The 27825-nt window shown below is 35.1% G+C and overlaps 2 protein-coding genes across 2 annotated transcripts; both read right to left on the reverse strand.

Moving 5' to 3' along the window:
- Nucleotides 1-1786: 1786 nt before the first annotated feature.
- On the reverse strand, nucleotides 1787-10641 carry LOC121414052 (CD63 antigen-like). Its single transcript, XM_041607097.1, has 7 exons — nucleotides 10420-10641; nucleotides 8892-9083; nucleotides 8083-8157; nucleotides 5992-6090; nucleotides 4398-4553; nucleotides 3917-4000; nucleotides 1787-3151 (listed from the first exon to the last, which is right to left on the reverse strand). The coding sequence occupies exons 1-7, from the start codon at nucleotides 10483-10485 to the stop codon at nucleotides 3083-3085; spliced, it is 741 nt and encodes a 246-aa protein (XP_041463031.1). The 5' UTR covers nucleotides 10486-10641; the 3' UTR covers nucleotides 1787-3082.
- A 4982-nt stretch (nucleotides 10642-15623) lies between these two features.
- Nucleotides 15624-22917, reverse strand: LOC121414053 (23 kDa integral membrane protein-like). Its single transcript, XM_041607098.1, has 7 exons — nucleotides 22617-22917; nucleotides 21100-21291; nucleotides 20636-20710; nucleotides 19373-19471; nucleotides 18533-18706; nucleotides 17585-17668; nucleotides 15624-16478 (listed from the first exon to the last, which is right to left on the reverse strand). Exons 1-7 carry the CDS (start codon nucleotides 22680-22682, stop codon nucleotides 16407-16409), a joined length of 762 nt encoding a protein of 253 aa, XP_041463032.1. The 5' UTR covers nucleotides 22683-22917; the 3' UTR covers nucleotides 15624-16406.
- Nucleotides 22918-27825: the final 4908 nt, after the last annotated feature.

Below are 27825 nucleotides of genomic sequence, written 5' to 3' on the forward strand. Positions count from 1 at the left end.
GTGAGTGATGTCCTCAGTTCCCTCATTTGCATACCGACCGAGATGTGCATTAGAACTGTTTTGTTAAATGAAGCGAAACTTTAAAATGTCATAACCTTCTCATTTGACATCAGATTTTGATGAAATTTTCGGTGTTATGCTTGTTGAAGTTTTCTCTTTTTATTCAAATCAGGGTTTTGTTGGGGTGGACTTGTCCTTTAATTGCGAGGAGGTACACTTTTAAAGCGTAGGCTATGATATGCTACGTACATAAAGCTCAAAATCATCATGAGCTTCCTTAGGTTATTCTTTTAGTATTAGTAGTAATATCGCCATCACCATTATTATCATAATCATCATCATTTTCATTATCACTATTCACACTAAATAGTGAGCATTAAATTTAATCCCCGCTCTCACATTCTGACCCCTCACAAACACGCACCTTTTTTTCAATATGTTTTTTTTTAATCAAGGATTTCTTTCAATTAAATTCAAGATAAGTACAACCAAATTAACAAATCTTAATTTTACATCAACAAGACAATGCGGAAATATTTACCAAAAAACTAAAGCAAATAAGGATGGAAGGAAATACCTTTAAAAAAATTGTACATAAAAGATTGGCCTAGCTCCGACCCTCTATGTAACCTAATAAGTCATAAAATTAATATTGAATGATTTGCAGGAAAAAAATATATAATCATTGTTCCCTAATCCATTTTATATTAAGCTTCCATTTATATATATAAAACACGCACACATATCCATTTAATAGCCTGGAACACACCCACATAAACTCACACATAAACACACATATACCTTTAAATGCCGTCTACCGTTGACTTAAAAATTCATCTGAAATTCTAACGCCAAGCGAGGACCCGTCTAAGTAAAATTTCACTGGCGTAATGTCGATACCTCCAAAGGGTGTAATGTCACTCGCCAACAGTGGACTTACCACTGCAACGTTATCATTATCGTTATTATTATCATTATTATTATTATTTTTATCATTATTTCATTCTTTTTTTTTTTTTTGGGGGGGGGGCTTCAGCCATATGCACGTGCAGCCTATTTGCATTCGTTTGCACTGTTTATCTAACCGTGGACAGTTCAAGGTTAAAAGGTGTCCTCGATTCCAACGTGGTGTTTCAGATATGTCTCGTTTTCGATGTTTTGTAGTGCAAAGTTTAACCTAATAATTACGTAATATAGATTAAAATATGATTTAGCCAATATCATTTTTCCTCAGTCATTTACAAATCTATTTGGGGCACGCAACACTAGATGTCACCCCCCCCCCCGAACAAAGGATAATCCTGTGCCCCTACGCCCATGTATCGATAGTTCTTTTCCTCCTTTGGGGCGAGTGTAAGTCGGAAAGTTTATCTACTTCACTTTTCTGCATTATACATCAGTATATACATTCCCATCATTCTCTCTTCCATTTTCACCCGTTTCTCTCCCTCTCCCTCCTCTCTCTCACCCTCCTCCATTCATCTCTCTCTCTCTCTTTCCTTCTTCCTCCCTCCATCGCTCTCTCTTTTTCTCGGACATAAAATGCATCTTGCATCACCCAAGTTCTCTTCCCTCGCCCCCCTTTTTTGTCTCATTCTTATGTATTCTCCTCGCAACTCTGGCACTCTAAAACTGCCCACTCTCTTCTATCCCTTTCCAACTTTTCCTCCTTTCACGCTGCCCTCCCGTGTGTGTATGATATTCCTCACTCGACAATATCTATCGATCTTATATTAACGCTCAAGAATGATAAAAAAAGTAAAGGAAATAATATAAATGCCTCAACTGCAATGTGTTAACTCGTATATTTGTGAACAAACTCAAGTTTCACTATCTCTAAATTAGAAACAAGGAATTAAAAAAATAAAAAAATAATATTGTTTCCTTTTCAAGACAATTGAATTATTTTAATACGTTGAACATTTTAAATCCATAAGAGAGCCAATCAAATAGAAGAAGTGAAAGAACAAAAAATATTTACTTCGAAGCTGGTTTAGGTCAAGGATAATTCATGTTCACTTACATGTAACATGTTTTCTAAGATTCTGATCGATTTAAATATTAGCGCTGAAGTTTTACTGTTGATCTCAAAATCAACATATTCACGATGTAGAATTACAGAGGAAAGGTTAAACTTACATAAAGGTAAAATAGTGGAGCAGGTTATAATTATTTCAAAGCCATTCCTGATTTTCTCTTGTTCTTCAAATAAAGTAATATAAAACAAAATACAAAACAAGTATAGGTATGAAAATAAAGTTCCTTATAAGAAATGACGAGTGTCTCTATTATCTGTCAACTTTTAACCTTTTAAACTTCATTTCAAAGTTGATTTTAATTCCCGAATTCTATACAATGCAACAGCAATCATTAGATCAACACTAGTGAAAACATTAATTTATCCATTCGTATAAAATCCGCAATGTATAGTTTATAACATTAAGATATTTGGATGAGTGGTCATAATTTTTATGAGACATTTGCAAAAGCAATAAATGATGTACATCGGCAATTTCTCCAAGACTATAAGATGATTATCTTGTTTTCCATGCTGGTTTATTATTATTTTTTTTATATTTTGTCTAACATTTCTCCTTGGTTGTGTGATTATTATAATAGATATATCGTATATTTGGTACACATTCGGGTTGTTTGAAAGATTAACGATATTGTATAAATTCCGACACTGCTTGTGAACCAAAGAATTTTTTTTCTTCAAAATGATGTCATATTTATAATATCAAGTAGCACAATATTGACCGGTCATGACCAGCTTCAATCGAAAAAATGGGGTGTATATTAGAAATATATTACTACGAGGGGCAATGAAAAAGTAAAACGCAGGGCCCGCTTGAACAACATACGAAGGGGAACGTATTATTGAAATGGTCCAGTAATACTTGTATGAAATATGTAAGGAGATGGGTTTAACATAAACTTTGTCTGACATGTCCCATCCAAGCTTGGTTGGAGTTCCGTTTATATTCATATTTGTACAGTTCTATTTTGAGGCGTCGGTTTTGTTGACCAAGATGAATGAGTGGGACTGTATCACCAACTTCCAAAATGAAAAAAAAATCTTTTATGCGTATTTTTCATAACCGTTGTCGATTCCTTTTATGACACAGCAAGCAAATACCATCGTTATAATCTGTAAAATGATAGGGAGAAAAAAAAAGAAAAATTTAGTTTTAGCGAGATTTAAGTTGGGTAAAAATGATCTTGAAGAGCCTTTTATCATAATCGGACTCGAATCATTAAGAAAAAATGACAAGATTGACGCGTCGTATATCTTTTATATTGTTATGTATGCTTAATACCTTTGTTGGATATCAACGTTGTATAAATAATAATTATAGGCCTTATTCATACAGTTTTATTGATATTTTTCTTGTGATGTATTTATTTTACAGAGCTAAAAAATTAGCTAAATTGCAATAAATCAAATGGAAAAAAGGTAAGAATATCTTAAATGACAGGATTTTCATTGTGTTAATGAATTGCTTGTCCAGCCTAAAAATTTTCACATTATTAATATGATCGTCTTTTGATGTATAATACCAAATACCCAACATTCAGATATTTAGATCATTCACAATGATTTGTCAAACAATATCTTTATCTCTGTCTTAATTGATCACGTTGATGGTCCAAAATCCATTCCTTGCTATGAATATCATACAGAGTCATGGTAAACATATTTCAACAATAATATTTAACTAAATTTTTGTATACAAAATACACCCCCATATAGACGATAGTAGCATCACATTATGCGTTACTAATTGTAGGTTGGTTTGCAAAGCTTTACAATTATACCATACTGTATTTCGCAAAATTGTCACCGAATTGCTTCTTTCATTCTTCTGTTTTCTCAAGTTTTTAAATGTAAGAAAAACTGTGAATGATACTATACCTCAAAAATAAGAAGACCGAACGCTGCTCCTCCTATAGCAAGGTAATGATTCTTGATGGTGTCTTTCGTGGCATGCACACAACCCTTTCAGAAAGAGAAATATATATATATGTATGTTTACAACTAAAATCAAGAGACTAGAAATAGTATATCACAAAGGTGGAAATAAAGGTTTTAGCTAAAAAATAATGACAAGTCGCGTAATAAAATGATCTCCTAATGGTTTTAGACACTGATGTTGAAACAATATTTTTGATTGGATGGTATATAATCAAACCAAATTTAAACGTACCGGGTTCCTCTTTTCAATACTCGGCTATCCTACTTATTCCATTTGCCCCTTAAATCCTTTCATTTTTCCTTCTTTTTTGACACTATCATTTTTTAATATGTTCTTATAAAACTTAAAAACCATGCCTCATGTAGCAAAACCTCGACTGTATTACCATGAAGCTTGTAATAGCTCCATGGTATTACTCACTTCTGTCCAGATAGCACGTTGATTATAAGGGTTTCCTTTAGGTCCACTGGTATCGCACCCTGGCTCTTTACAGCACGATCCCGGTACAGCCAACCCTTCTTGCAGGTGCTTAGAAGTCTTATAATCCCCGTATCCAGCAGCACCGCAACAATCAAACTAAAAAAAAATGGTAAGAAATGACAAAGTACGTTAACCTTTTTTTCCATATTACAACTGTTACTTACTTTTTCTGACCGACAATTGTCATAGCTATAGATATTTTAAAGGATGATTAATATAAACAAGTGGAATGCCTCTGGCCATCTCACCTGCATCACGCAGTTCAATATAGCAGCAGTGCTGACTTTGAAAACTACTCTAACTCGCACAAGATGTTCAGTGATACATGGTTACTCTCATGTCCACTTTTTATGAACTAGACCAATAAACTTACAGAGATATGATGGTTATTCAACAAAAAAACCCAACATGGCCAAAGTTCATTGACCTTACATGACCTTTGACCTTGATCATGTGACCTGAAACTCGCACAGGATGTTCAGTGATACTTGATTACTCTAATGTCCAAGTTTCATGAATCAGATCCATAAACTTTCAAAGTTATGATGGTAATTCAACAGATACCCCCAATTCGGCCAAAGTTCATTGACCCTAAATGACCTTTGACCTTAATCATGAGACCTGAAACTTGCACAAAATGTTCAGTGATGCTTGATTACTATTATGTCCAAGTTTCATGAATCAGATCCATAAACTTTCAAAGTTATGATGGGAATTCAACAGATACCCCCAATTCGGCCAAAGTTCATTGACCCTAAATGACCTTTGACCTTGGTCATGTGACATAAAACTCATGCAGGATGTTCAGTAATACTTGATTAACCTTATGGCCAAGTTTCATGAACTAGGTCCATATACTTTCTAAGTTATGATGTCATTCCAAAAACTTAACCTCAGGTTAAGATTTGATGTTGACGCCGCCGCCGCCGCCGCCGTCGCCGTCGGAAAAGCGGCGCCTATAGTCTCACTCTGCTATGCAGGTGAGACAAAAATCAAGTTGATATTTTTTGAATAAATGTAGTAGTTTGCAATATATATACATCGAACGTATATCGCCAGTGCAGCATACACCTCGCCTGAAAAAAGTAAAGGTCAACAAATCAAAATTAGAAATATTAGATTGCATATTTTAGCATATGACGTTCAATATTAAAGCAATAATTGAAGCAAAACTTGGCATTAGAATTGAAGAATCTTCTACTTTTCAATTTGGAGCCCTAAAACTCCCCAAAGGCGATGTGGCATGAATGAAAGTCGTAAATATTAATGGAAAGTTAAAGAAAAATTATAATTTTGAAAAGCACATGTTTGATTTCCTCAAAAAATTATGGAATTCGAATCAGATAGATGTAGTTAAATTGAAAAAAAAAATGTTTGGTTAAGCTATTTTACCAACTGGAATGAAGATCTTTAATTACTGTGTTAGTATTCAACACTGCTTTCAGCAAAATGGCCCAGCAATGAAACATTTCTCAAAATTACAAATTATTTTATCATAATTTTAAGTTACGAAATAAATGTTAAGTTATATTACCGTTTTCTGAACATCATCGATCACTTCGGTTGTGCCTTCTTTCAAACCATAATTCTCATTGATAGACTCCTGCATGCCCTTCGTCATACTATCCTCGATCTATAGAGAGGCAGAGGGAGAGAGGGGGTGGGAGAATGAGACAGAAGGAAAGAGGAGAGAAGTGTACGAGGGAGTCAAAATGGAGAAAGGGAATAACATACAAAGTTGAAGATGGGGAGGATGAGAAAGAGGGAAATGTTAAAAAAGAAAGATAAAAAAACAAGTGAAAACGAGGATAAAATTGGATATTTGGATGATTGTAATCATGATCATGATGATGACAATGATGATAATAATGATGATGATGATAATACGGATATATAAATGATAATAAAAAAGAAATAGACAAATAAATAAATAGATAGATAAATAAATGAAAAATGAATAATAACAATGATGACAATAATACTAATTATAATAATGACAATAATAACATGATCATAATAATAATAATAAAAATGCTTATAACGATAGAAGTGATGATAATAATAAAGTTGATAGTATCCATATTAATCATGATTAACAATAATGATAAACAACAATGAATAATAATAATAAAAGTGGACTTTAGATCTTATCTATTCAATGAAAAGAATACATTTAATTCAATTCAAAATAATAGGAAATCAGAAACAACATTCATTTTGTAGACGACTGCTTAACATGCTTATACAGTGCACGTAAGAAACGGGACAGTTTGCGCGATTGCTTTAGAATTCTATAAAATTTGTTTCAAAATATTATATCTATATTTAATGTTAATAAATGCTCTTAGATCTTATCTTTCAAATGCCATTTCAAAAAGTAAATTTTGTTCATACTTAAGAAAACACGGGACGTTTTGTCGGGGGTTCAAAAAGAGGCTTGCGCCAAAATGGCAGAAATGAGAACTTTGATTAGACTTTCTCTCAATCTTTCCATTATCTTGCCATAATTTTTTAATTATGCTGTCAAATTTTCTTTACAAATTTATTCATTTACCTGAATTATCATTTTTTTAATTTGAACTTCTTTTAGCTTTGAATTTTCTTTCATGAATAAGATAAGAAGACTTTTTTGTCAACCCAAGTAAGAAGATTTAAATTATTAATTGGGAGAATTTGTAATTATTCAAATCCTTTTATTATGTGAAACAAATTATGTTATGGTATCTTTCAAGGGGTTATTGGGTCCTTCACCAAGTTTTATTAGGTTCTTGGCAGGACAAACAGGAAAGAACTCATGTCTTTCAATGTCAATGGTGTATTGAGTCAATTGTGAATGTGCAAGATATGGCAGATCGGGTAAAATTAATGATAAAGTTCTGAAGCGAGCAAGCAATAATTTCCACTTTTTTATTAAAATATCTAATTTTGTGATTTTGACATAATACTCATAAAATGATAACACATTTCGTTTTCTATGTTTTCTGTTTCTTTTCTTTCCACTTTTTTTCTTGGTCATGATTTTGTTAATTGGTGGGGGGGCACCCCGAGGCCCCACCCACCAGTATGCCACTGTTCAAAGGCACCATAACCTTTGTAGCACGCAATGAAAAGATTTGAAAAAAAAACGCTCTCCAATACTTCGTTTTTTTAGTGTTCTTGCCTCAAGAAGGAATATTCAAAGCTTAAATAGAAAGTATTAAAGTATTAAAAAGAAATATTCAAGCAAATAAGTAGATTCGGAAATAAACTTTGACCGGATAATTCGAAAATTATGACAAAAATAATGAAAAGGTTAAGAGGAAGTCTGCTGATTAGCAAGAAGTCCAACCATCATATTTATCATTTTATGCCAATTTGTCGCAGGCCTCCTTTTTAACCCCAGACAAAAACATTCCGCGTTCGCTCAAGCATGAACGAAACTAAATTATTTGTTATGGCATTTGAAGGATAAGACTTCAGAGCACCTATTGACACCAAAATATAGAGATCATAATTTGAAACAAAAATTTCATAGAATTTTCAAATCTGTCCCGTCTTTTTATACGCACTGTATAATGGGCTGGTTTTTAGAGAATGTATAATTCTGGGATAGTGTTAATGATTACAACGAAAAACAAATACTTACATCACCGCTAAACACAAATGTAACGATCCCCAAAGAACCTTCAGCCAATACTATCAGCAGAACAAAGAAAAAGTACTGCAGAAAGATAATGCAATAAGATAAGGCATCTTTGGTTAAAAGATGAAATGAGAGATTTGTTTTGCCAATATTCAAAGAAATGTACATTACTTACTTGAAAATTGACAAAATAATATTAACCAAACATCCTTATACAAATATTGGGTACATATCGGATGGATAAAGTCACAGAGCAGCTCCACCATGCAAATAATCGTTATCATTATTGTGATTGATATCATCAGCTTCACCAAAGCTTACCCACCAGCATCACTATACCAACATTATCACATGACCACTAAAATTGTCCCAATATATGGTAGTCTTCTTTATTATGTTCATGGTCATCATCAGGATCGTCGTCTTATCCTCCTACTCCTCCTCATCATCATCTTTGCCATGCACTTGATCATCATTATCCCCATCATCTTTATCATCATGACCATCAACCTTTCCATCACTACCGTCATCATCAGCATAAACAATTCAGAAAATCAAAAGGGAGGGGGCGAAGAGATCGAGTTTGTCGACTTAAGCATTTTCTTCATTGAAAACTGAACGTATTTGTTTACAACTTTGGTGAATTTATTGAAAATGTTATAGTAAAAAAAAGTTTCAAAATTTCGGGGAGGGGGACTTGCCCCCTTCCCTCAATGCAGCGTCCAGCCTCCTCCCCCCCCCCATCATGCCAATGACGTTAGATGTTCAAGAAGGCTTTCGTTTGGTGTAAACTTGCCAATTATCATTCTTACCAGTTTAAGAAGGCAAGAGCTCTCTTTCATGGCGCCACAACATCCTGAGAATCCGACCACAAAAATGAACAAACCGATACCGATAGCGATCCACGATACTGTCAGAATGGCGTTGTCTGCAAAGAGATCTTCGTAGTCATTGTGCTTAGCAGCAACATAACTTCCCCCACCAATCAAGACGACACCGCATAGCTGTTAAGTGGAAGAAAAAATGATAGATTTATTATATGTCCTTTGGATTTTCCCAAAACTTTCTGCAAATCGATTTTACCTCTGACTTCTGTGTGACAGAATCCATAATCGTGTCTGAATGGATTAAGGTGTGTTTTACCTGACAAAACATATCAAGACTTCAAAAAAGGAAAACAACAATCTTAAGGGACGATCCGGGATGGAAATATTTATATCTAAATAAACAAAGTAAAATTCACAGAGTAAAGTGCTGCAAATTTCATCCAAATGTGATAACAAATAGCGAATTTATTGAATTTTAAGATTAAGCAATATATTGTGAAATCAGTTATATGCACATAATCATGAATATTCATTAGATGGACTGATTACGTCAGATCCCCACTTTCCATTTTCTTGTGTTATTACATGAAATCAGATTTTTTATTTTTTTCATACATGTGTGAATGATATGTCTCCCTTGTAATGAAATAAGTTGCAGCAATGAATATCTAATGCACTTTTAACCGGTTGTTATCCCCATATTTCTCGTTCTTGAAGGGGGAAAAATGAATAAAATTTCAAAGAATAAATGCAAAGAACAAGTGATTATATGACATCATCAGTTTGCTTATTGAATATTCATGACGACGTGCCTGAACTGTTTCACCAGAAATGCCATAACTTTGTTGCTTCTTGTCCGATTTTGATCAAAGTTTCAGTGTTTTGGTTGTCTTTTTTTTTTAACTGTTCAAATCGTAATATTTTCAGGCTGATATACCCCTTTAAAGACTTCTACAACCATTCATCCGTGACAAATTAACGTAATTCAAGAGTTTGAAACTGAAACACAATGAAGGCTAAATCACCTCACAACACAGGTGACGAAACAGGCATTTGGGAAATCTTCAATTCAATGCAAGAGAAGAATTCTGAACAGTTTGATCGTCTAATTTTTTTAAAGAAATTAATTGTTAAGGTTAGCTTGTGAGTAATCTCAGTGTTTTTATCATATTGTTGGGTTGGAAACTCAAGGCTTATAAACAATGTTTAACAAATGCTAACACCTAACATGCAATAGGAACTGTTTCTGCTGTCATATTTCCTCCACGGCGCCCGTATTGCGAGTCGAACATTGTCGCGAACGGCGGTTTTATTCATTTGTAATTTTTTAACGGCTTTTTGACTCGCTGTATGACCGCCATTGAGGAAATACGACGGCGCCATACATGTCAGTACATGACATACATGTAAACCACCTCAAGTAAATGCTGTACGTATCCATAAGAGTATTATAACTACAATGTTGATATAACTGAACCTACATGATAATGGATAAAGTATAGGCCCTACTCACCCAAAGACAGAAGTTAAAGATGAACAGGAAAAGCTTAGCAATCTTTGGCCCACAGCCCGCAACCATTTTGATTTTCAAATCTAGAGTAGCGACTGGAACGATCAGAAAAGAGTGAGCATCACAATGACCTTCTAAATTGTCTCAAAGAAAGCAAGATCAAGTGCCTCTGTGACAGTTGTGCCGAGGAGCTTCAAACAAACGATTCACATAGTCAGTGTGACCTGCTGGTTATGAACACCTTGCTACATTCAGTTCCAATGCACTATCGGTCTAGCAGAGCGATGATATCGGCATGTAATGGCGAGGATTAGGTAATTCGATGTTGGACTGGTGTTTTTCCACTGTTTGAAATGCTAAAGGGCAGCTCGTGAGCTCTGCAAAAATTTATCTTAATAAAAAAACAGGGGGAATCCAAAAGGATTAGATAATCTCAGCCTAAACGTGTCACATTAATGACATTATTTTTTTTTATTAATATTATTTTTATTCCCCTCTGATTACCCTTCTTGTATACATGTATGTAATTAATCAATTTAAATATAAATTTACATTTGATTATTTGAAGACAACAATTTTCGGTTGTTGTTGCTGTTGCTGCTGCTCCTACTCCTGCTATTTTCCTACTTCCGCCTGATTTCTTTTCTTTTCAACTCGGTATATTTACTATCGTATTGTTCAAGGGTAACATCAAAGTGCGTGTGACTGGGGCTATATCAGTCACGAGGCACAAAAAGCTGTCATCATATGCCGCATATGGAACACTGTGTAATTACAATAAACATAATTTTGCACGAGCCACTATGTTAATATTTGACTTATATTGTCGCAGACTTTTGTACATTAAAAATGCAAAGTACAAAGATCATCATTTATGGATATCTTTGTGCTCTGAATAAATGATGGGACTGTTTACATGTAAGGCTGTGATAGGGATAATAATGTAGAGAAATAAAAATTGACATCATGGATTTGCCCCCCCCCCCTGCCCACACGCACACTTGTTTGTTATACAATTCTCATGGGCCATTTTGATAAAATTGAATGGGGATGTGTGCGTCGAATAGGGTGTGTGTGGATCAGGAATTTAATGATTTTCTTCTGTTTGAATCGGGGTTTTGTGTATTGGGAGAGTTTGAATGTCGTTGATAAATTATCTACAAGTGATTTCTTTTAAATAATGTATTTGGGGTTATACGATTAAAGAAATGAATGATTTCAAATTTCAATTCACTTCAATTCAATTCTTTATTTCATTTCCATTCAAAACATAATAAAATGTAATATAAAGAAGCACAAATCAAGTACAATTTTATAGGGCATTCTTACTTCGTAAAACAGAAAAAACAGTATAATATAGAGCATAAATGGAAATGAGGGGATCCACTAAAAAGCAAAGCTTGTAAAGTGTGGATCCCCCTTGGAAATGAAGAGATTATCGTTGACTTATTGTTATATGCGTACATGCATGTAGGAAAGAAAAAGAGAACAAAAGAAATCATATTGATGCAAACATAATTACTGAACAGAGCTTTTCACACAAAGATGTCTTCGTTGTAAAGGATATGTTGCGCAAGACAGAAGAAAAAACAGAAAGAGGGGATGACAAGACATAGAAGACAAGACAAAACAAGAGACAGGACAGTACAAGACAAGATAACTAGTTTTTTAAAAAGGAGGAAAACTAAGAATGGGAAAGGGCTGACCATGAACAAGCTCGATCTGGTGAAATAACAAAAGATGATGTAACTGGACAATATCAGATGAAAAAAGATAATATCAGATGAAAAAAAAGTTAAAAATGTAAGGATTATAATCATGATAATGAAGTGTTAATTCCGTTGCGAAGAATTATAGGAATTAAGCAGAATAAGTTTGAGTTTACGTTTGAATAAATTTAAGGAGACACTGTCTTTAATATAATTAGCAAGTGAGTTCCAGAATTTAGGACCGTTGAATAGGAATGTATTTTTGGCCTGTAAAGTTCTGTAAAGTGGAATGTGAAGTTCGTTAGAGTGTCTCGTGGGGTAATTATGATAAAATTGATTTTTAGGGAACATGGCATCAAAAATATGTGTAAGTGCATTATTATTATAACTATACATGAAGTTCCCTAACTGTAGTAAATACAGGTCTTTGACTTTCAGCAGTTTACTTTCTATAAAAAGTGGGTCCGTATGAGAACGGAAACATGTACTAAAAATAATACGAAGTGCTTTGTTTTGTAAAAGCAACAATTTATCTAATAAATATTGATGGGTATCCCAAATAAGAATCCCGTAATCTAAATAAGGCAAGATTAAGGATGAGTACAGCATGATCATTGATGTGGAGGGAATGCAAAATTTTAGCCTATTAATAATACCTATATTTCGTGAAATTATTTTGGATATATTTTCAACATGATTTTTCCAAGAAAGTTTACTGTCAACTGTTATTCCAAGAAATTTGGTGTAAGGTACCATTTGTAATGGGGTGTTATCAAACATAATATTCACCGGTAACTTGTCTATGGAATTAATAAATAACATGTATTTTGTTTTGTTAAGGTTCAAGGATAATCGATTGGCTCTTATCCATTCAGTAACATTAATATGTTCAGAATTGATAATATCAACTAAAGTTTGTGGATTTTGATGAGAAAAAAAAATAAGGTCGAATCATCTGCAAACAAGATAAGGGACAATATTTTGGATGATCTACAGAAATCATTTCAATAAATTGTGAAAAGAAGTGGGCCCAATAAGCTACCCTGGGGGACTTCACATTTAACATATTTCAAATTTGAGTTGTGATCTTTAACAAACACGTATTGTTGTCCGTTGAAGAAGTAGCTCCTGAACCAGTCCAAGGCCTTCCCTCGCACACCATAGTGAGATATTTTTTAATGATTTATTATGATTGCACCCCGCAATGGCCTAAAATAAGTTCACTTACTCTTATGTATGGAAAAATATAACTGGAGATATCCATTTTGCCCATACTGATATTTCCTTTTTTAGTGATTGTTCTTGTGTTTTATCAAAAATTACCTCACCGGTCAAAAACGAGATTCCCAAATGTGGAGGCATGTAAAGCACAGCATATACCAAAATTAACACCATATATTGATTCTCTCAATGCCATTTATTTGTGATTTCCTTTAGGGTTAATGATAAAAAGAGCAAATGAATTTATTACTAAACCTAGATTACAATTTCTATTTCGTTTTCATATTATAAAATACTAATGTACATAATAAATAAAGAATTAAATCATTAGTGAATATGATAAACCTAACATTTTATCTCTGTTATCTGTAAGTACTTAATCAAATTTGACCTCGATCAAGCTGCCTCTTTCTTTCTCACCCACATCCACTCACTCAAACTGCAAATCCCATCCCCTTATATGTCTCTCACACACACCCTAAAATCCAAATATATACACGCACAACACACACAGGGTCATGGAAACTTTTTTTGGTGGGGGTGCTGAAATTAATTTGACAAGCCAAAAAAAAATTTTCACTACAAAATGAAGGCCGAGTCGTTTCCCAAAAAAAAAATTGACAACCCCTCCCCCCCCCAAAAAAATAAATAAAGGTTTCAACACAAATGTTTGTCTTTTTACTTACATTTCTAAATTTTGCACACCTAGCAGAGTTCTAGGGCCACGCACATACACTCTTTCATTTCTTCCCTTCCCCCTCTCGAGCACATTTCTCGTTCCCTTCTCTCTTTCTTACTAGATCCTTTCTTTTCCTTCTCCGATTTTTATTCCATTCGTGAATTCTGATGCATTATTTTTCATCTTTCTCTTAATTTAAAAACATTTTCATGAACCAACAATGCATTACCATGTTAATTAAATGTAAAATACATAACAACCACTATTCTTGCATCTTTTGAATAAAAAATAATTTATTGTCAATCTCTTTTTTTTCCACACCTCTTGGATAATTGTTATTAAGATTTTTTATAAAACGGGTTCAAGGATGTAGCCAATGGTGAGTGCGTATTCAAGTCACGTGTTCATGCTTTAATTATGCGCAACCTTCCAGTCGTGCATTTTTCGTGCAGCACTGTGCATTTTTTGTGCAGCACTATGCAATTTTTGTGCAGCATTAGTTCCAATAGCACGTAAAAACTGATACGCGTTCAGTAAAAGAGGCTGGCTAGGATTTTGATGCGCTTACTTAGGCGCGCATAGTAGATACGCCTGTGATGTCATAATTGATAGTCTTGTGATCTCTTCGTCTGTGCGATCGTACACAAGTTGGAGGGATTTGAACAAGATTTCCATGAAAAATTCTTTTTGCCGACCCGTTTTATAAAACAATTAATGCACATTTTAAGATTCGTGATGTTAGTGACGATGCGAGCAACTCTCGGGCATTCACAATATTATGCAAAAGCACTCGGCGCAAGCGCCTCTTGCTTTCGCATAATTGTAAATACCCTCGAGTGTGCTGCATCGTCATAACACACTTATAAATGTGCATTAATTGTATAATATTGATTTTTCTTATCAAAGACATTCATCGAAAGTACAATAAAAACATTATCATTAGGATAAAATAAATCCTTTATACCGTACATGGTTAATTACAAAATCAATAGATGTGACTTTAATAAATTTATCCATCCTCGTTTAGATCTGCTGGTAATAGAAAGAGAACATCATTTATTCCTCCATGGGAAGTAAAATGAATTTCATCTTCACATACATCTTTTTTTAGATTGTGCTATACAAATGAAAAAAAAAAACATCAAATGTACAAATTTTCATGTTATTTCTGATGTATAGATACATTTGGTAATCTGAAGTTTGGGATCCGTATTATGTCTACCCAACATGGAGAAAAAAAATGGGTCTAAATTATTTTAAAATATGTTGCATGAAGTCAGAAACTACTGGGTCCTAATCAAAGCAACTATAAGGTAGATATAGGTGACTGATATAACAATTGCACACCGATCACTATGTCATTTATACATAGTTTTGTTTAGAGAGACTCAGAGACTTCATTTCAAAGGTAACTAATCTGATAAAATGCAAGATAATTTTAAATCTGAATGATCACTGTTCCTTGCCACTGAGACTTTTTAAACAGTTCGATATTAATATGTAATGCTGGAAGTATATATTTTGTATGTTATCATTTGATATCGTGGTTTGATTTATATACAGTCTTGACGTCGGTCGAACATTTTTGGCAAGTATAGAAAGACTGTAAATGATTACAACTGAATATGAAGCATATAAAACAATGAATCCTTTTTGTTAATCACTTTGACTTAATTCTTATCTGGTTGTATTTATACAATGATGTAGATGAAGCAAGAGACAGATATAAGGGCTCAAACGCGACATACATCTACAGACCTATGTACAGACATATTCACAAAGACTTTACAGTAATTCTATTTACAGAACCAATTATAAATCTCCACCAAAACTATCCATATCAATAAAACTATTGTCGTGTTTGACTTACTCTTATCAAACTTTTTTTGTGTTGACAAGATAGCCTCACCATGAAAGAACACCCTCTCCTGATTTTTTTAAAATGAAATTCAACTTTTATTAATTATTATAACATACAAATATATACGGCTTTTCGCAAAGCCGTGTTTCTTCTTTAAAAGGAATGTAAATTTAGCTTGTTTGATTTGAATTGTCATAAATGTATTCTCTGGAGTTTACCCTCGCCGTTTCAAGCGTCAATTATTTTCCCTTAGTGAAATGCCCATTAGGGAATACTTATTGTTTGGTGACTAGTTTATTTCATACTTTTAGAAAGCGTTTTCTTCCAGCTGTAGATTTATATTTAGAGAAAAATGTTCGGGACCCGTAAAAAAAACAGAATTCAAAAGTTTTCGAGAGCAACACAGATAGTGGAAATCCGTAGGATTCTTTATTGACTCGATGTGAACGTCTTTGCCGACAGTCGATCTCCTTGATATCCTCCTCCACATCTTCGGCTTCAAAGAAATGAAAATATTTTTCTATGCATATTTATCATATCCATCCTTGTTGATGCCACTAATGACACAGCAAGCAAACACCATAGTTAGGATCTGTAGAAAGAACAGTTAGAAAGAAATAAGATTATTTCAGTTTCATTTAGAGTACGATAATTTTTTTATTTGATTTTAATTCACAGAGGTAACAAATACATAACATATATTACAATACTTTGGTCATATAATAAGCAGTATTTAAAGGAATACATGCAGGCGACCGCTATCGTGAGCGTTTAGGCTTGATATTGATGGCGGCCTCATGAAAGGTACATGAGTTTCTAAATTGGTCAAGTAGGTGCAATGCAGGTGCAGGTGTTGTAGGGAGCAGTTGATGTTTTAATTTGAAGAGTGTGGTGCACAAGATGGGATCATGTATTTTTTTAAAGATTATATAAAGATAAGATCAAGGAGTATATTGTTGAGCATGATTTGATATTGTCTGGAAAATTGTTCCAAATATCGGGACCATAATGTCGAATATATTTACAGGTTATATGTTCCGCATAGTAACCCCAATTTCTTCCAGCCAAAAGAGTCCAGTTATCCGATATATGCATAACAAAATCATAATGAAATTGATAAAATACCATAGACATGTACAAAAAATATATGGTCGTACATGTATATGCGACTTGACCATGATTACTAAAATGCCTTTCTATTCCGGATGTGCGTAAAAAATGAACAAAATAATTTTTTAAAAAGCCAAACAAATTTCAATTACAAGGGCATAATGAATTGTATTGATTTTCATTTAATTTTTCAAAACATCAACTTTGAATTTTGCTTCAAAATCATGAGTGATTGTTTTGAAAACATTCTTTTTTCTTCCATTTTCATTTTTCTTGTATTCAAAGGAATTCATCTATATAAGATTGAATTACTCTCTCAATGACACGTATGTATTTCCCGATTTTTACCATTGTAGTATTGGCTACTGCAATGACATCCGCTCATTGGTTATCATTCTAAGTAGAAAGATAAACTCTGAAAGCTATTTAGTGCAATCGATATGTCTGTTCACTTTCTTTCTATTTTCCAGTCACGAATTAAAGTTCTAGTCAAACATGACTGTAATAGTTCTAAAATGGTTATCCAACCATTATAACTAGTTTGTGTTAAGGGAAAGAGGGAAAAGGAGGAAAGACAGAGTAACATACCTCAAAGATGAGAAATCCGAACGCCACAGCTCCAATTATGATGTAATGATTCTGTATCGTATCTTTTGAAGCGTCCACACAACCCTTGAAAAGAGAGAGAAAACAATATTAAAAAATAGTGATCATGGTGTTGGGGGTGCATCTTGTCGATTTTAACGTTTAAAAAGCTTTCTCGTTACTTTCATAAGATTTGCGTTTTCTCCTTATACATTTAGTGCCTATGTATACATATGAACTGTAAACTCTTACTCAAATTGATAGTAATCGTCGTATTCATTACAAATACCAACACAACCATACATCACCAATATAAACTTATTTGCGAGTTAAGAAGGGTGAATCAATTAACAAATTGACGAATAAAATTTGTTAGAGAATGCTTTATATATCGCTTTTGCCCCACATGCCATGTTGTGCACATCAATATTTTGTCTCATCACCTGGGATGTATGCTGGCAACCACTAGCGTATCTAAGGGGGGGGGGGGCAGAGGGGATAGATTGCCCCCCCTTGATGAGTCACAACTAATGCAAGGGACGTATCCCTGCCCCCCCCTGACGAGGCACAACTGATCCCTGACGGACCACAACTGGCTCCCTCCTTTGAACTTGAAGACCCTTTTTTCTTTGCTTGTCACTTTTTTGGCGGACGAATTGCTCCCCTTTAGCAAGTCCTAGGTACGCCACTGCTGGCAACATGATGGTAATCAATCAACGAATACTGTTGTAAATATTGATTCATTCAATTAACAGCGCCAGGTAGGAATGACAGAGGTAACGATGGCCTAGGTAAATTTGGCATGCTACACCTACAAGGAAAATGAAACTTTCCCGTCAATGTCAGTCATGTTGATCTCGATTGGTGCAGGCCTTTCAAGATTGTGAGTAGACGTTCTATTGCTCTACTTAATGGCAAATATACCAATTAGTAAATAAAGATACAACTCACATCTTTCCAAACAAGATCAGGGTCCGTCGGCTGACCTTTGGCTCCGATCGTGCAGTTGGCAGTGATTCCTGTGGTACTGTTCTTAGCGCAGCATGATTCGGGTACTGCTCGTCCCGTTTTAAGATGTTCCGAGTACATGTAGTCACTATATCCTTTGGCACCGCAACATTCAAACTGAGAATAGGAATGGATAAGACATTAATAAACAAACAAATTGGTCATGAAAGGATATTAAACAATCCAGAACAGGCACTTGTCATTATCATCTATAATTATCATCATTATCATTTTGTTCATCGTCATCATCATTGTCGTCGTCATCATTATCGGCATCATCAACAGCAGCAGCAGCATCATAGTCATCAGCCTCATCACCATCTTCATCATCATCATCATCACCACCACCACCACCAAAATGATTATGGCTTATCACAAGCATGACAATTGTTTGGAAATTAATCCTGGAATATGTGACAAATGGAAGTAGCTATTGGGGACTTAATCGTGTTAATCGTATAAATTACAGGACGGAAATCTCCCTGATAAAGCCAAATTCTTCTTTTCAACAATTGACCAACCGTTCCCCTTCGATGCATGAGGCAACGATAGTCTGAAGTGCATTTCATGGCGTTAATACAACTAAATTGTGTTGGTTCGATGAGGAGAAGAAGACATCACAACCCTCTTATAACTTAAGAACTAGGTCTATATGCTCCATAAAATTCTATATAAAAATTCTATTTAATGTTTGGTGTTCTTTGGAAGATTCACGTCCTGTAACGTTAAATTCTTCATATTTTAAAGGGGCCATACATAAGTTTAAAAACATGTTCGTCTTACCAATTTTTGGATGTCATCTACAGCTTCCGTAGCCCCTTTATTTAGACCATAGGTTTCGTTAATTGATTGCAGCATACCATCTTCCAAACTCTGCTCAATCTGTTATATGACAATGAAAGATTGATTAATTACACACCTTTCACAACTTGCAATACATGGAAATCCATTACAATGAGAGGATTACCCATTAACTACATGGTATCAAAAGCTTGTTGTCATGGTTGTTCCGCCTCATCTACGTTGGTTACACCATGGACGTATACTCTGAGTAGTGGGTCTATGGTTACACTCACCAGTACATAGTAAAATGCCAGGAATTGTAATAAATCCCCGGAAAATACGGTTATTTATAATGTCTATAATAATTTTCTCTTCGCCCCAGGTTTCTTTTTCAATTTATTCTTTGCCTGTCTCGAACAATAGACCAGTTCGTAGTTGCTTCTGGACAATTTTGGTCAAATGACCTTTTTTTTCTTTTCATTATGATAGACAGATTTCAAAGCAAGATATTACGTAAGCTTGCCTTACATAGCAGGATGAAGAAATTGAATAGACCAGGTGACTAGAATAGCACACAAATGAACACTTTATAAAGGCAATTGTTGCATTCCTACTTTGAATGCATATCATAGTATGTTGCACAATGTACTTGGCAAACTGTGAAATACCAGTCGTTAGTGGACGCATTGTTGTTTTTTGCGGATGTAAATGAATACCACTATTCAAAAGAATATATGAATAATCAAGATATCAAAGTTGCTGCTTATCTCATTAGATTTTAAACCACATGGTCACTTTAGTACAAATGACCTTCCTCTGATCATGCGTAGAATCTTTTGATCATGCGCAGAAAGGAACTACGAACTGGCTTATTCACTATTAAAATTTTCATAAGTTTAATTAGTCCACTTGGTCGATATAATCATTGAATATAAATTCCTTAAATTCCCATTTTTTAATGGTTTGCGATGACTTTTTTCTTCTGGAATCGAATGAAGAGCCATATGATAAAAAATGCATGCATAATTGCATTAAATCTTATTTCTCTGAGAAAACTGCTTCCTTTATAGAATTTATATGGCGCTACCTATGGCGCAGCTTCTCGTATGTGACGTTACCAAACTGAGAACTATGAAAATGAATAACGATATTAGTCTCTGGTGGATTTTTTGAAATTCTTCATCAATACGTCTCTCTTTTTTTTTGCTTTTATTAAAACAAACTTCACACCATTCTCCTTCACGAATGAATAAATAGACTTACATCATCACTGTAGACAAACGTTAGAATTCCCAAGGCAGCCTCAGCAAGAACGATGATGAGAACAAACATGAAATACTGTAAAGAGAATAAAAAAATAAATGTCTTAAAATGTAGTTCCACTTTTCAAAATGTTGCTAACGTCTTACAAGTCCATTTGTATTAGATCTAGATTAATTATTTTTTCTGGTTAACAAAATAGGCCTACAACAAAATCAAAATAACAATGTCAACATGATCATTTTAATCATTATCATTATCTTCATCATTGACACCATCATCATCGCCATCATCACCATCATCAACATCCATCATCTTGATCCCAGTCATCACCCTCATCAACATCATCATTATTGTCATCATCATCATCATCATAGTCATCATCATCATCATCGTCATCATCATCATCACCATTACCTGCGTCATCACTTTGCGTCTGCTTTATTTGAATTGTTTACGCCCCTTACCATTTTCAGGAGACACGAGTTCTCGCCGATGGCCCCGCAGCATCCCGCAAACCCGACAATGAAAATGACGATCCCGATCCCGATCGTCGTCCATGATACTGTCAGGATGGTGTCCTCTGAGAAGAGATCCACATAGCGTTTGTACTCAGCTGTCACATAAGCGCCTCCAGCGATCAGGGCAATACTGCAAACCTATAGAAGATAATTAGAATAACATTTTCATGGCATATGTTTTCAAGGAAACAATTTATCCATGCCTGTACAAGGCACTACCAAGAAATGTTAAAAATCCTTCAATTCCCCTTTAGAATATGCAAAACTGCCCCCATGATATGTTCGGTCGTTTCATTCTATCGCTTTCGAATTTCGAACATTATTACGCGTCTTACACCTTCCACCGGAAATAGCTAGGATTTTAAGAAACATTTTCCTTTATTTGTCTTTTGAATTTTACTTTCGATATAACCCTATAAATATTCATTTCATTAATACCATGAAGTTTAAAGATTCATGCTTTATTTACATCAGGATATTTCGATTTCAGTAACACAACATCAATATGATACTCATATGATATGAATACACCTTACGCAGATAGGAAAAACTCAAGTAATGCGAAATGTCGGCAGAACTTGTCTGATATTTTAAAGTAACAAATGCGGTAATTTTGTTGTCATGGAATTCAATGGAAAAAAAATGATCATAAAAAAGATCATCTAAAGGCTTTTTGCGGTATAATCTAATTAGCATGACAATTATTACTCCACCCAGCCATGATAAAAAAACAAACACGCTGGCTTTATTTGTTACCCAACCACAAACGCACAGAATATAAACGGGATTTCCAGAGTGGTGGGACGGGTGGAGTAGGGATTATAAAGCCGATACCGAAAATATTTTTTTAAAAAAGGAGAAATCATTTATTGTTTCAGGTTTGTCTGTGTTTGTACCATTTCCTGCCTACAAGATAAGGAGGTGTGTTAAGACTAACCTGCCATTATACATGTAGGTCTGTGTGTTTTAGAGACCTATGTGTTCTACATAGTGCTGCTGAAGTTTGATGTAGTGTTAGTTTGTAATAAAATGGAAATTAAACGAACCGGAGTCTGAGGGGGTATAATGGTACGTAAAGACCATCAGAAAAACTCTTCATTAAGGGGGTGGATTCACCGTTCCACCCCCGCCACCACAGCCTGAACGCACTTACACCAACGCGCTTTTTTGCACGTCCTGATGGAAGAGTGTTCTCGTGACTCGGTAAACGATGAAAGCGAAACTAAAGAACAGACCTCGTGATCGTTCATAAATTCTATGACGTCACCAAAACACATCCAACAATCATTGATTAGCATAATCTATGTAATCAAAGAAATGGTTTAGTATTCCACCTTAATGATTCAAAGAGCTTAACGCCAATAGTGAAAAATACAACCTAATAAAGCAAAAAAGTATAGACCTACACAGTTATAAAAATATGATTGTAAAAAAAATCAATGATTTTATTTAGGTATACTCACCCAAAGGCAGAAGTTCAAGATGAACAAAAAGCATTTAGCAATCTTTGGTCCACAACCAGCCACCATTTTTATTTGATTGTGATATTTCTAATCCGAAGTAAGTAAATGTTAATTCCAATGCAGAGCCTTCACTCTTTTCTGTAATGTGTATGAAGGCCTATATTCAACTTGTCTATGATTGGAAACGAATGTGACTGGAGTTAAAAAGGCGCGCAGAAGTCCTTATATACCAGCAATACCTCACAGAATCACGATACAGCTCCTGCGATCAAGCAGTTTGAACTACAATATGTAGCTGATGTAATTTCCCTATATAGGAAGCGATGTAATGACCAGCGTGACTATGATCTGACGATAATATACACATACATGTACATGCATGCGAGGAATAAGCATATATATTACTCGAGTTCAAAGTCCATGTTTGCGAGGGTAGATGTCAAAGTGAAGACATCGTCTAAGTGTGGTTAAATGGATAAGTCTCGGTATGATCACGACAATTGGGGTTTCGCACCACAACGCTGAACGAATTTAAGAACACAGTAAATGCATTGAAGAGGCAAATCAAATCCCAACAAACAACTGGGAGGTCTTTGTCGGAGATTGGTGAACCGTAACAGTAGTCTCTAAGCTGACGAAAATATATTGCAAAATATATCGCTACTGTTTTGATTCGCCAATCGACATAGACTTCTTGAGTGGCTTTTGTCGTGAAAGGCATTTGCTATGTTCTTAAAGAGCGAAATAAGTGGTACATGTAGTACGAAAACTCCCTAGATATAGCGCTAAGACGCCGTGACTTGTGATATACTTGGTGCTCTTTTCCTCTTTATGATAAGATTTTCCATCTATATACTAATCATAATGTGCATGTGTATTTTAATGAAAATCTGGAAGAACGACTCTTCAGTCCCATGAATTTACCCTTCTAATTTGTTCCTTATTTGACCCCGATATTCATATAGTAATGAGCGAGGTAGAATTGTTAAGTGACATCAATTTAAAATTTGGTGATGTCACCCCTACCTCATAACTCCGAATTAAAAAGCAAGATGGCGGAATTAGGGTTAAGATTTGCGAAAGGCCTCACGAAGAAAATATACTTGTCATGATGTATGCTGCAGCTGAGAGTAGGACCTAATGACGACTACGAACAATCTTTCCTTTCGAATCCTTTATCCAAAGTTAATTGGAAACGTTACGGTTTTGTTTGAAGGAGTCGCACTCATTTCTTCCTTAAAGATGTTAAAACAGACACTTTGTTTCGAGCTCTCACTAGCATCAATTTACACACGGGCAAATGGTTTATTCCATGAATTATATTAGGCAATTACACATGCTCGAGCGAAATTTTTTTTTTTTTTTGGGGGGGAGGGGGCGAAATCCCGAAGGGGGCACAATATTTTTGACAGCGTGAGATACCGAAGCGATCAAGCGGGAGAGGGTGTAGGACCCCCCCCCCACAGTAAGGACTTTGTGTAAAAATGGACTACAAAGTTGCGTTTCTAAGAGCATTCAAAAATAAATTTCTTGAAATTCAAACATAAAATTCACTACGAAAGACTATACTCACAATCTATGAGAACCTATGAAATCTACGCGCAAAACGATCGCTTCGGAATGCGTTTTTGTGTCTGATCAATTAAATTTCCTATATTGACTCAAAATACCAGAAATTACATTTTTCATGCAATATCCTTTCAGTAATATTTATATAATATTGACTGGCCTTGAGGGAGATACCAAATATATTTCCCAAACTAGTCTCATATTGCCCCGAGTCGAAGACGAGGGCAATATGGGTCTAGTGAGGGAAATATTTTTGGTATCTCCCGAAAGTAACGCCAGTCAATATTATTATTATTACCTGTTACCTCTTTCTGATTGATAGATCATATAACCAAATTGTTTGACTTACCTTGGTCAAGCCTCTAGTGTCAATTCTGCACTTTACCATTATGACGTACTTACAATCGCTCGGATCCAGTGTTGTCTTTATTATATTGTTGGTGCGCGGATCCTTATGAAGCGTATCTCTTTATACGCATCCACAAATGCGCTGGGGATTGATGAGCTCGGAATACGGATATTATGGACCGCTAATTATTGTACGTAGGTGCAGTAGGAAAATTACTCTTTTCGGGGAGGAGGGGTGTACGAATATTATGGTCACTCGTCATTCAGCTGATCGCTGACCGAGCCATTGTGACGTAGTTTATGTTGAGTTAATCAGTTAGACAGACAAAATACGCGTTTATATCATGTCTCCAAAATGCCTCATTCAGGTAATAATTATATGTATATTTACATACACGGACGACGCGAGAGAGCACAATTATCATAATCATCATAATTTTCAAGTAATTCCTGTCAGAACAAGGAGTGTATTAAGCAGAAGAAGCGCAACAACAAAAACAAAATAAATTCTAATGAATGTCTTTTCAAGTTCAAAATGTCATACTGTTCTGACGTGGCAGACGTCGATAAGCATTGAGATACCCATTCTATGCAAATCACTTCTGAAATCAGCATTGGAGAGTCCCTGATTATCCATGCATGGGCAATACATTTCATATTTTATAACTGAAGGAAAAAGAAATATGTCATCAAGCTTAATTGTCTAACAATTCAAAACTTTTCTGAAAATCATTAAAGTTTAAAACATTCATTACTTGATTTATGTGTTTCCTTTTGCATGTTTTGTATGGCTGTGAAGCACTTTTAGATGACCCCTTCAAAATCTTCTTCTTTTTTCCATATTTTCTCGGGAAAATGTGACCATAACTAGGAAATGATGATTATCAAATTCCAGGAAATATTCATTTGTAAATAATCATGAACTGATTAAAGGGATTGTCCGGGCTGAAAATATTCATATCCTAATACATAGGGTAGAATTCATTGAGCAGAATGCCGAAAATTTTATCAAAATCGGATAACAAATAATAAAGTTATTGACGTTTAAAATTTAGCAATATTTTGTGAAAACAGTCGTCATGAATATTTATTAGGTGGGCTGATGATGTCACATCTCCACATTCTGTTTTCTTATGTTATTACATAAAATCATATTTTTTCATTATCTCATACTAGTGTGAACAATATGTCTCCCTTATAATGACGTAAGTTGCAGCAATAAATATCTAATGCACTAAATCGGATGTCAATCCAATTTTTCTAGTTCTTGAAGGAAAAAATTGAATAAACCTAATAAAATACAAAAGAACAAGTGGAGATGTGACATCATCAGCCGACCTAATGAATATTCATGACGACTGTTTTCACAAATATTGCTTAACTTTTAAATTCAATAACTTTGCTATTTGTTATCCGACTTTGATGAAATTTTAAACATTTTGCTCAGTGAATTTTACTCTATTTATTAAACTATAAATACTTTCAGCCCGGACCATCCCTTTAACAAACTACCGCAGTTCATAGTGTACATTATGTAACATTATTAGAAGAAAACAATTACATTCCAATAGCGGATATGGTTGTCGGTACACCATGTGGAGTTTTCGAAAAAGTGGATAGAGGAAGAAGTGAAATTGATAGGAGAGGAAGTGAACAGTTGATAGTCGAGTATATTTTTTTTGTTCAAATGCGCGTAGTCCTGAAAAAGACAGTAAACCAGAAAAGGTATAGAAGAGGATTGAGTAGTTGATAGATGAGTACTCCTGCTCTGCACTACATTCACCGACTCAGGCTAGCATCTTCTCATTTATCCAATAATCCAACTACTCAAGCCTCTTTAACTCTTTAACCTTTTCTGTTTTACAGTCACTTTCAGATCCCATATGTTGCTCCAGTAGCTAGCGTTCACGCGCGTTAGTGATATCGGTTCCGATCTGAGCGTTTCTGGGCAAGTGCGCGTTTGTTAGCCGACACAGCCAGCATTGCATTGGTGAACCACATTTAATTTGCCATTCGGTTTTAGTCTGAAATGTATTCATTAAAAGGTTAAACGTTATCACACTGCAGTAAGATGGAAAAGGGACTTATCAAAGGTATGTTTCACAGAGGGACATGTACGTCAAAAGACGCGAGGCTTACTATGATTATGAAATTTTTTCATTTTTGACAATGGAAATGACAATTTTTAGGCAGAAAAGTGCCTTCATCGTTTACATTTGTCTTTGAATAATTTATCATTTTTTTCTATAGGGGAGGAGGGGGGGGGGGCAAAATCTCGTTTTGCCCCCCACCCCCCCCAAATTTTTTTTTATCGGGGGGGGGGCAAGTGCCCCCCTGCCCCCCCCCCCCCCCGCTTCCGGCGCCCTTGGACACTGTTATGTCAGTTAGGCTTAATATTGGCCCCAAAATGACGGTTCTTCCTCTTTAACAATCTTATCGCAACCCCACTATGTCGGCTCTTTTATTGTTTTTGATCTATCGGCAAAATGGTCCATCTGACCATAATATCTACTCATCACTGACCGGCAGTTAAAGATGACGGTTGTGTCACTTATAGTCTGCCAGAGGATCACGTTGGATCATGGACTAACGTGCTAGCGGATTGTGATCAGCGAAATAAACACTAGCTTTTAAAACGTCAGTAACGCTTGATTCACTCACCCTCTCACACACATGACACACACCCACACACTCTGTAGGGCCCTTAACCGTAAAAGAAATATATCAAATTTTAAAGCCTCAATAATAACACTTGATTCACCCATCCCCCCCCCCACACCAGGCGCGGATCCAGGATTTCGTAGGGAGGGGGCCCAAATTCGACCTGATTTTGGCGCCCCTGTGTACTTTTCGGAAAAATGGCGGCCCCTCCCTCCCCCAGGCAATCATAAGTGCGTTAAATGCATGTTAAATTATCTTATTTCATAGGCACATGAATCAGGGGCAGATCCAGCCTTCGCCAATAAAGGGCCCAGAATTTTTGTTTAGCCATAATTTCCCCGATCGGCCGCTCGAAGATGTTTTTTTTTCGTTTGTTTATTTGAAGGGGTAGTCTTCTAAGTCATTTCTTAGCTTTATTATTTAAATCAACATAAATGTATAATATCATAATCCTTATTTTATAATGCCTGCGCAAAGTGCGAGCAATTTTTTTTTTGAAATTGTATGTATTTTTTCCTAAAAATTTGTAAATTCTGAAAAAAAGCAATAATTACTGCGAACGCAAAGCGCTAGTAGAAATTTTTGATACACGTTTTGAACCGATCGGAAAGGTAGGCCTACCAGTCCTGTT

The sequence above is a fragment of the Lytechinus variegatus genome, chromosome 4 (genome assembly GCF_018143015.1).
Source record: "Lytechinus variegatus isolate NC3 chromosome 4, Lvar_3.0, whole genome shotgun sequence".
In the NCBI taxonomy this organism is placed as follows: domain Eukaryota; kingdom Metazoa; phylum Echinodermata; class Echinoidea; order Temnopleuroida; family Toxopneustidae; genus Lytechinus; species Lytechinus variegatus.

Coding starts and splice junctions, on each gene's coding strand:
- LOC121414053 (XM_041607098.1), bottom strand. CDS start 22,682: ATGGTGGCTGGTTGTGGACCAAAGATTGCTAAATGCTTTTTGTTCATC. Junction 20,711..21,099: donor ACTCGTGTCTCCTGAAAATG/GTAAGGGGCGTA, acceptor TTCTCTTTACAG/TATTTCATGTTTGTTCTCAT. Junction 17,669..18,532: donor CTGATCTTGTTTGGAAAGAT/GTGAGTTGTATC, acceptor TCTCTTTTCAAG/GGTTGTGTGGACGCTTCAAA.
- LOC121414052 (XM_041607097.1), bottom strand. CDS start 10,485: ATGGTTGCGGGCTGTGGGCCAAAGATTGCTAAGCTTTTCCTGTTCATC. Junction 9,084..10,419: donor TCTTTAACTTCTGTCTTTGG/GTGAGTAGGGCC, acceptor TCCACTTAACAG/CTATGCGGTGTCGTCTTGAT. Junction 4,001..4,397: donor AACGTGCTATCTGGACAGAA/GTGAGTAATACC, acceptor TCTTTCTGAAAG/GGTTGTGTGCATGCCACGAA.